The 11,211-nt window shown below is 35.1% G+C and overlaps 1 protein-coding gene across 1 annotated transcript in view; it reads right to left on the reverse strand.

Annotated features, from left to right (window-relative positions):
- Positions 1-11,211, reverse strand: part of LOC103199617 (zona pellucida binding protein) — a 334,522-nt gene that overhangs the window by 258,577 nt on the left and 64,734 nt on the right. Inside the window, exon 4 of the mRNA XM_007943932.2 lies at positions 545-694. Coding sequence (XP_007942123.1) covers positions 545-694 — 150 coding nt within the window. The remainder of the gene's footprint in view (positions 1-544; positions 695-11,211) is intronic.

An 11,211-nucleotide genomic window follows, 5' to 3' on the forward strand; every position in this document is an offset into this window, starting at 1 on the left:
ATGGAAAAATATAATGTAATAAAGATAAAATATGACTAATTTTAGAAGTTTGAACAAAGTATTTGACTAACAATATTAATATAACTTATCAAAATATGTGTTTCTTTTTTGAAAACATGGGATAGTGTTTAGGAGTGACAAAAATTATCAAGAAATCACTGATAATTCTGCTATTTCTTTTGCATTCTAGCTGTAAGGATCGTGTTGTAACAGTTTCCCATTGCTGGTGAAAAAAATTAGCACTCACATGTTCCTACACCCCTTTCTTTCATATTGACTTAAATTCATCTGTGTATATGTTAACATTCCCCTGAAGAAAATGATTCTCACCTATTAACCATTCTGTGCCTTCATCACTAATACTTTGTAAAAAATAGGCTGACATATATATATATATATATATATATTTGTTTGCTTGATTTTCATTACTTATTTATTTAAAAGAGACTATAAATGATAGTCTCTTTAAAACAAGCCTGTTAAAAATATGTAAACATTTAAAAACACTAAGAAATTATAAAATACAACTAATTCTACTTCTTACCATACACAAGATATTTTAGTTGAAGATTTTTAACAATTTCTTCTACAGTAGGTTTATACTCAAGGAAACATGTGTAAACTCCACTCATAGCCTCCTCAAAGTTCTGGAACACAAGGCTTCCTGTGGATGTTACTTGTATAGAGCTGTTTTCTAATAAAGGAATAAGATACAATCCTCAGTTAATTAAATCACATGAGACTAAAAAAATTACCAAAAGTATATATAGTTAAATCTAAGCAGAATAAAACTATCAAAATTTACCTATAAAGCCATTGAAAGTAGTTGAGGAACACCTAGTCATTGAGCATGGTGCTTGCTGACAGTAAGTTCCAAGATGACCTTCTCAGTGTCACTAACTGGAGTTCATTAATTGTATGACTGCCTGAGTGGTAAGAGACTAACAATTGTAAGCACATAATGTGCTCCTTATCAGTTCCTTGCATTGATTTTGGAAATGTATATTTGTAATTTTTTTTAAATGGGTCACATCTTCATTGAACTTGTAAACTGCATACTAAACAGTATACACAGAACAAAATTTAACTCCATTTAATCAGTAATTTCTCCTCACTATACATGATACAAAACAAAAGTTGGATTACAATCTTGAAAGTTGCAAAAAAAGAAAATAGACCACAGCAAGTGATTTGCCCAAGGTCACCCAGTCACTGAGTTGAAGATATAAGATACCTTTCTATTTCCAAATATTTCATTACTTAAGTATCATACTGGGAGAAAAGTGTGCTGTGTAGTGGAAAATATAATTGATTTAGAGGAATTAAGATTTGGTTTCAGGTTTAACTCCTTCACAAATTGTGTCACCTTGGGGAAATAACTTTAGCTCTCTGATGCCTAGTTCTTTCATTTGTAATGACAACATATCTCACAGGATTGTTTTGTATTATAAATACAATGAATGTTAAACTACTTGACAAAAGTTTAAGCAAATGCAAGTTGCTTAAAGGTTTAAGCAAATCTAAGTTGTTATTCTGAAAATACATTACCATAGCTTTTCATTAGCAGAATTCTTAGAAATTAAAACTCAGTCAATAATTTAACATGCCTTTCATTACATCTGAAAGTACTATCTCAATAAATTATTATATACCTTTTTATATTTTAAATAAATGATTTATTACATATAAATTTCAAGTTGAAATATTTTTTCAAAGTAAGACCAAAGATAAGTGCTCTTAGGGCTGCAATTTTCTTATCAATTTGTTCAATAAACATTTATTTAATTTTTACTACACTCAAAGCCTTTTTCAGATATATGCAGCATTAAGGAATTTACATAAACATTATTCCCTGAGAAATATCATTGTTATGTCCTGGAAGAAGCTGAAAAATGCGATACAAATTTAGAAGTCATTTGTATCACAATGTTGATATCTTCATGAATATCTTTTGACAAATGATTACGTGTTTACTACAATGTGCATTCTCTTTTCTAAATAAATATATTTCAAGTGTTTGCTACATTTTTCAGCAGAAACACCTCACAGTAATATGATGAAAAGTGCTTCTGAATTTTAAAGAAATATCATGTCATCAAAAAGGCTATATAATCATTGATAGTAATTTAAAATTAAATGTTCTCAAACGAATATAATCAATTAATAGGTACATATGTACATATAAATACAGATGTATTTGTGTGTGTATATATGTAAGGATACCTACTACAATGTCAAATATTATGAAAGCCCAAAAAATCAAGGAGCAATAATTATAGTAAAATGTCCTCTGCCTACATTCTTAGTTAAAAAAGAAAGAAAGAAAAGTGTCATCTCAATAGCACTCTAACCACTGCAAAGATGCCCAGGGAATACCATATTCAGACAGAAAAATCCATTCTATATACTTCCAGTAAGATAGCAAAATAGGTAGACAAATTACACAGACCCTCTTCAACAAAGGAAAGAGAAACCAATTGATACAGTTTAAAAAGTTAATCCTGATCTTTGAAAGTAAGTATACAGAAGTGGATTAGGCACCAACTAGTGAAAAAACCTGAATGAAAACAGTGAGTACATAGAAGGATGGAGCTACAGATTGTCATCTACTCTAATGGGACCAACAGCCTGAATATTTCCATGTGGTATTGGGAGCTGAGAACTGACTTAAAGATCAGCCCTGGTCACCAAATGTTGCAGGGACAACTGTGCTGGTGGCCCATGACTAGGAAGGGAAACAGCAAGGAGGGAGAAAATCTGAGCTATGGCCTTTAATCTCTTTGGAGGGCACAGCCATTTTGATTGTTTACAAGCGGCAGCCATTTTGGATAGCTAAAGTGAAAGCAATCTCATTCAGATTCCAGGGACCTAAAAATAGGTTCCATTTGGCAAGGATGACAGGGACATATGGGAGGCTGACAATGGGAAAGGAGACAGGTTGGGAGTGTATACTTGCTGCCAACTAGAAAACAGAGGAGCACAGACCCTGCTTATGTAGATAACATGCAAACAAAACAAAGAAAACAAAAATTGTGGGCAAATTACTCCAACATACAATCACCAACTAAATACAAACACAAAAAGGTCACAATGTCTCAGAGACAACAGAGCATCACAGTCTGTACAAAGAATCAAGATAAAACAAGAGAAATAAGGGACAAGGATACAGACCCAGAACATATCCCTGAGGAAGAAGCAGCATTGGAATTCCCTGAGAAGGAATTCAGAAGAATTCTATTTAGGTCCCTTCAATGAATGAAAGACAGATCAAGGAAAACACTGACAAAATTCAAGAAAACAGACAAAATCCAAGAACAATTTCAGAAGAAAATACAAGAACAAAATGACAAAATAAATGAAAATTTAGAAATGATACAAAATCTACGAATATAAATCCAGAAGATTAATACTAAATTTTCAAAAATAGATAACATATTGAAAGGGCAACAAAGTAGAACCAAATCAATGGAAGACAGAATTAATGAGATTGAAAACAAGTATCTGAATACTTCTATGGAAAGGAATCAATCAGAAAAAAGATCAAAATAAAATGACGAAAGCCTAAGGTTTATGTGGGATACAATCAAAAGGAATAACCTATGTGTAATTGGAATCCCACAACAGAAAGAGAAAAATAAAACCACAGACAAAATGGTCAAAGATTTCTTGGAAGAGAATTCCCACGGTATGATGAAAGATGAGAATATATCCACTCAGGAAGTTGAATGAACCCCAAACAGGATAGACCCCAAAAGAAAATCACCAAGACATATCATCAACAAACTCACCAAAACCAAAGACAAAGAAAGAATTCTGAAATAGCACAAGAAAAACCAAGTTACGTACAAGGGGCAACCAATAAGACTAAGCTCAGATATCTCAGCAGAAACCAGGCAGGCGAGAAGACAATGGGATGGTATATTTAAAACCTTCAAAGAGAAAAATTTCCAACCAAGATTTATATAACCACCAAAATTGTCCCTCAAATATGATAGTGAAATTAGAACATTTCCAGAGAAGAAGAAATTAAGATAATTCATTAAAATCAGACAAACCTTACAAGAGATGCTAAAGGGAGTCCTTTGGACAGAGAACCAACAACAGCAAACAAAAACTGACTGTTAATACACATGATGACATAACCCACAAACCAATCCAGTTATGGAAGTATCAAAAGTAAGTGAACCTACAAGATTGTAAACAGGGAACCAGAGACATCAATTGACAAATAAGGACAACAACAAACAAACAAACAAACAAACAAAAATGTACAGTTACAGAACTTCTAAATGGTAGGGAACTCGAGACAATCTCAAGTCAATAAAGAATAAGTAAATATCTTTGTGGTATTATTTGCTTTGAGCTAAGATCCATCTGACATCAGCAATGATATCCCTTGTTCCATGTCCTCTTCTGAATCCAGCTTGCACTTCTGGAAGTTCCTTGTCAATATACTGCTGCAACCATTTTTGAATATCTTCAGTTAGATTTTACTTGCATACAATGTTAATGATATTGTTCAATAATTTCCACATTCTGTGGGATCACCTTTCTTTAGAATGGGTACAAATATGGATCTCTTCCAGTCAGTTGGCCAGGTAGCTATTTTTCAAATCTCTTGCCATAGCCGAATGAGTGCCTCTAGTGGGGCATCGGTTTGTTGAAATATCTCGTGTGTCTTCCATCAATTCCTGGAGCCTTGTTCTTTGACAATTCCTTCAGTGCAGCTTTGACTCCTTCCTTCAATACCATTGGTTCTTGAACATATGCCACCTCCTGAAATGTATGAAGATCAACCAATTTTTTTTTTCATATTCTGTGTATTCCTTCCATCTTCTTTTGATGCTTCCTGCATCATTCAATATTTTGCCCATAGAATCTTTCAGTATTGCAATTTGAGGTTTAATTTTTTTTTCCCTCAGTTCTTTCACCTTGAGAAATGCTGAGCATGATCTTCCCTTTTGTTTTCTAACTCCAGATCTTTGTACATTTTATTATAGTTATTGGCTTTGTCTGCTCAAGCTGCTCTTTGAAATCTGTTCAGCTCTTTTATCTTGTCATTTCTTCCATTTGCTTTGGCTACTCTCTGCTCAAGGGCAAGTTTCAGAGTCTCTTTTGTCATCCATTTTGGTCTTTTCTTCTTTTCTTGTCTTTTTAAAGACCTCTTGCTTTCTTCATGCATGATGTTCTTGATGTCATCCACAATTCTTCTGGTTTTCTGTCATTGGTGTTCAATGCATCACATCTATTCTTTTGATGGTCTCTAAATTCAGAAGGTATATATTCAAGATCAGCAATCATGGACTTGTTTCAATTGTCTTCAACTTCAAGTTGAACTTGCATATGAGCAGTTGATGGTCTGTTCCACAATCAGCTCCTGCCTTGGTTTTGGCTGAAGATATAAAGCTTTTCCATTGTCTCTTGTCACAGATGTAGTCAATCTGATTCGTGTTTACTTCATCTGCCAAAGTCCACATATAGAACTGTCATTTGTGTTGATGAAAAGAGGGATTTGCAATGAATAAGTCATTGGTCTTGCAAAATTCACCAAGCTATCTTCAGTGTCATTTCTATCACCAAGGCCATATTTTCCAACTAAGTCATTCTTCTCTATTTTCAACTTTTGCATTTCAATCACCAGTGACAGCACATCTTGATTGAATGTTCTGTCAATTCAGACTGCAGAAATAGATTAAAAAAAAAAACCTTCAATTTCCTCATCTTTGGTTTTGGTGCTTGGTGCGTAGATTTGAATAATAGTAGTATTAACTGATCTCCCTCATAGGCATATGGATATTATCCTATCACTGACAGCATCATACTTCAGGACAGATCTTGACATAATCTTGGTGATGATGAAGTCTATGGCATTCTTTTTAAATTTGTAATTCCCATTATAATAGATCATATGATCACCTGATTCAAAATGGCCAAAACCAGTTAATTTCAGCTCACTAATGTCTAGGATGCTGATGTGCTTTATGTGTTACATTTCATTTTTGACAACTTCCAATTTTCCTAGGCTCATACTTAGTATATTCCATGTTCCAATTATTAATGGATGTTTTCAGCTGTTTCTTCTCATCTTGAGATATGCCACAGCAGCAAATAGGGGTCCACAAAGCTTTATTTCATCCACATCATTAAGGTCGGCTCTGCTCTAAGGAGGCAGCTCTTTTCCAGTTTTATTTTGAGTTCCTTCATACCTGAGGGGCTCTCCTTCTGGCACTATATCACACAATGTTTCAGGGATACTCATAAAGTTTTCCAGCAATATATCAGACAGTGTTTCACTGTTATTGGCAAGGTTTTCCCTGGCCAATTGTTTGAAAAGTGAATGACCTCTTCCTTTTTCCGAGTCTGTCTTAGTCTGGAAGCTTTGCTGAAACCTGTCTACCATAGGTAACCCTGCTGGCATTTGAATCAATCAATGGTGGCATAGTCTCTCTCCAGCCTCACAGCAACACACAAGCCACCACAGTATGAAAAACTGACAGACAAATTTGTCCCCCTTAGCTGTTCCAAAGTGATCTGCTCATTTCCTGGTCTCCTCTTCCCTGCTTGCTTTCCTGTCCTGCCCCCATGCCACAAACACCCACCTTCTGCTGGTCCCAAGGTTGGCTTACTGTGCCCTGCCCATGGGTCAGCTCCATGCATGCAAACACTCACCTTGTACTGGTCCCAGGGCTGGAAGCTATTTACAAAAGCTACCAAAAAGATAAGATACTTGGGACTAAATCTTACCAGGGACATAAAAGATCTATACAAATAAAACTACAAAACAGTACTTCAAGAAACTATCAGAGATCTGCATAAATGGGAGAACATATCATGCTCACGGATAGGAAGATTGAACATTGCGAAAATGTCAGTAATACCCAAACCAATCTATAGATTCAATTCAATCTCAATCCAGATTCCAACAACATTCTTTAAGGACATGGAAAAACCAATCACTAATTTTATATGGAAAGGAGAGAGCCCTCAGATAAGTGAAGCACTATTGAAGAAGAACAAAGTAGGAGGTCTCATACTCCCAAACCTCAAAACCTATTATGTAGTCACAGTAGTCAAAAGAACATGATGTTGGTACAACCACAGACACATAGACCATTGGAACAGTTCTGAGAACCCAGAAATAAATACATTCACCTACGGTCATGTGATCTTTGACAAAGAGCCAAAATCCATTAAATGGGAAAGACTTAGTCTCTTACACAAATGGTGCTGGCAAAACTGGATATCCATTTGCAGAAAAATGAAACAAGATTCATACCCCACACCAACACCATACTCAAAAACCAACTCCAAATGGATCAAAGATTTAAATGTAAAACCTTAAAGTATAAAATTCATCAAACATAAAAGAGGGGCAAAGTTAGGGGTCCTAATATATAGTATTTGGGAACTCTGGTGGTGTAGTGCCTAAGGCATTTGACTGCTAACCAGAAGGTTGGCGGTTCAAACCCACCCACCACTCCTCGGAAGGAAAGTTGGGCAATGTGAGTAAAAGTGCACAAACAGTAGAAGATAAACTAGATGATTGGGACCTTCTAAAAATTAATTATTTATGGATATCAAAAGACTTATCCAAAAGAGAGAGAGAGAAAAAAAAAAGATCCTACAGATGGAGAAAAATTACTCAGCAATTACATATCTGACAAGGGACTTATCTCTAAAATTTATATAAAACTTCAACACTTCAAAATAAAAAAGCAAACAATCCAATTAAAAAATAAACAGAAAGTTCCAGTAAGATGGCAGAATAGGCAAAAAGACTGCACAGACCCTCTTCAACAAAGAAAAGGGGAACCAATTAACACATATACAGAAGATAATCCTGGACCCCTGAGCCTTGAAAGGAAGTATATAGAAATGAACTCAACTCCAACTAGCAGAATAATTTGCATGAAAATACCAAAAAAGGAGATATACAGAGCTGCAGTGTGCCAGCAATCCTGATGGCACAGACAGCATGGATATTGCCAAGTGGTGACAGGACCTAAGAATTAACCTAAAAATCAGCCTTGCTACCCAGGGACTACATGGAGGACTGCTCTGGTGGCTGGGGAATAAAAGGTGAAGCGTCAAATAGGAAGGTGGGTGATCTGTGGACTTTTGCCTGTGCAGAGGGCACAGCCATTTTGAATGTCTACAAGCGGTTTGACCATTTTGGATATTTAAAGCAACAGCATTCTCCAAGATTCCAGGGGCTTAAGAACAGGGTCCACTTGCTGGGAACTGCAAAGACATCCCGGACGCATGGACTACGGAAAAGGTGTGACACTCCCCTTGTTACTCTTATACCTAACACCCTCTTGGTGAATGGAGGTGTGGACATCCCTCACTCCAACCCACCTTCTAGTCTGGCAAGAATTCCATCCCAGTCTGTGTGCTCTGAGGGAGCCTGGATGCCCTGCCCTGCCCTGTCCAGTTTTTTTTTTTTTTTTTTCTGTTTTAAAACTACTACTATTATTATTACCTTTGTCCTTTTTATTATCATTCTTTATTCTTCCCTTCCCAGGTTCTAGTTTCAGCTTTTTTTCTTTCCCCTGTTACTGGTTCCAATTTTTTTTCCCTTTCTTTCTTGTGAGTAACCCTATTCCTTGTTTTCCTTTTTGCATTTTTCCAATTTTTTTCTTCATTATTCTCCTTCCCTACTTTTTCTCTTATTGCCCTTTCCCCAGACATTGTGGTGTTTTTTTGTTTTGTTTTGCTTTTGTTGTTTTCCCTTTTCTCTTTTTTGGTTAGTGTTCCTGTATGATTACATGGTGTGTTTTTTGTCCATTTGCTTTTACTTTTTTTGATGGTTATTCAACTGTGATTTTTGTCTAACTGAATGGGAGACAGCAACAGTCCCCACATGACACAACTATACCCACACCTCCTGCAACTTCACTTAATGAATGAGAGTCACAACCTCCTTCTCCACCAACGGGCCTATGATAAATAACTACCAATAAGAGCCTGACTCATGCTTAGCTGCTCTTTACAAAGAGTTAACAGATATCTAAATACAACAATGTCACAGTGTCTCAAACACAAGAGACCATGATAGTCCACAAAAAGAAGCAAGATAAAGTGGTAGAAACAAGGGAGCAGAATACAGACCCAGAACACATCCCTGAGGAAAAAACAGCACTGGAACTCCCTGATAAGGAATTCAAAAGAATTATATTTAGGTATTTTCAAAGGATTGAGAGATAGATCAAGGAAAACACAGACAAACCCCTAGAAGAATTCTGGAAGAAAATACAAGAGCTAAATGAAAAATTAGAAATGATTCTAAATCTACAGATACAAATCCAGAAGATTAATACTAAATTGTCAGAAATAGATAACACATTGGAAGGGCAAAGGAGTAGAACTGATGCAATGGAAGACAGAATTAATGAGATTAAAGACAAATACCTGAACACTTCTTTGGAAAGGGATCAATCAGAAAAAAAAAAATCAAAACAAAATGAAGAAAACCTAAGGATCATGTGGGATATGATCAAAAGGAATAACCTACATGTCATTGGAATTCCAGAACAGGAAGAGAAAAATAAAACCACTAAGAAAATTGTTGAAGATTTGTTAGAAGAGAACTTTCCTGATATGATGAAAGATTAGAATATATCCATTCAGGAAGTCCAACAAACCCCAAACAAGATAGACCCCAAATGAAAATCACCAAGGTATATCATCATCAAACTCATCAAAACCAAAGACAAAGAAAGAATCCTGAAAGCAGCTTGGCAAAAACAAAAAGTGACTTACAAAGGACAACCAGTAAGAATAAGCTCTGATTTGTCAGCAGAAACCATGCAAGTGAGAAGGATAGTATATATAAAACTCTGAAACAGAAAATTTTCAACCAAGAATTATATACCTGGCAAAATTGTCCCTCAAATATGATGGTGAAATTAGGAGATTTCCAGATAAGCAGAAACTAAGGGAATTTGCTAAAACCTGACCAACCTTAGTAGAGATACTAAAGGGAGTCCTATGAACAGTGAACCAAAAATAGCAAACAACAACTGACCATTAATACACAAGATGACATAACCCAGAAACCACAGCTATGGCCATATCCAAAGTAAAATAAGCTTAAAAGATTGCAAACACGGAACTAGAGACTTCAACTAGGTAATGAAGGCAACAACAAACCATAATGAGGGAAAATAGTGTGTAGTTAGAGACCTACTAAATGGTGAGGAAGTCAAGACAGTGGCAAGATAGAATGGACTGTTCTAATTTCAGGGAGAAAATTATAAATCACAGGGTAACCTCAAAGAAAAATTATAAACCTTCACTTCAAAATAAAAAAGAGGACACACACAAATATTCAGCAAATACTAAAACAACAGCAACAAAGGAAATGATGACACAATTAATAAAAATAATGAGCTCAGCACAGAAAATAATATGGAACAAAGAAACCAGGGACACCATGAAAAAACACATAGCAAAATGACACCACCAACTCATACTTGTCAATAATTACACTGAATATTATGAAATAAATGCACTACTCAAGAGATGGAGAGTTGCATATTGGAAAAGAAAATGAAATCTGTCAATATGCTGTCTATAAGAGACACACTTAAGAGACAAAGAAAAAAAAATACACTAAAAATCAAAGGTTTTAAAAAGATACATGAAGCAAATGGCAACCATAAAAGACCAGAAATTACAATAATAATTTCTGATCAAATTGACTTTAAGACAAAAATCACCATATGAGACAAGGAAAGACATTATATAATGATTAAAGGATCAATTGAACATGAAGATATAACCATAATAAATATCTGTGGACCCAGTGAAAAAGCCCTAAAACACATAAATCAGACTTTAAAAGACTTGAAAAGGAAAATAGATGACTCCACTGTCATAGGAGAGTTTAATACACCACTTTCAATGAAAGATAGAACAACTTGAAAGAAACTCAACAAAGATGCAGAAGAGCTAAACAATACAATCCACCAACTTGACATTATAGACATCTACTGAGGACTTCACCCAATAACAGCATAATATATATTATTTTCCAGTGCATAATGAACATTTTCCATGATAGACCATATGTTAGGCCATAAAGCAAGCCTTAATAAATTTAAAAACATCAAAATACTGCAAAGCATCTTCTCAGATCATAATGCTATCAAATTAGATATCAACAATAGGAAGATCAACAGAAAAAGAGTACACTCATGGAAACTGAAC

Source organism: Orycteropus afer, unplaced genomic scaffold (genome assembly GCF_000298275.1).
Source record: "Orycteropus afer afer isolate SDZICR_OR568_19922 unplaced genomic scaffold, OryAfe1.0 scaffold00115, whole genome shotgun sequence".
NCBI lineage: Eukaryota > Metazoa > Chordata > Mammalia > Tubulidentata > Orycteropodidae > Orycteropus > Orycteropus afer.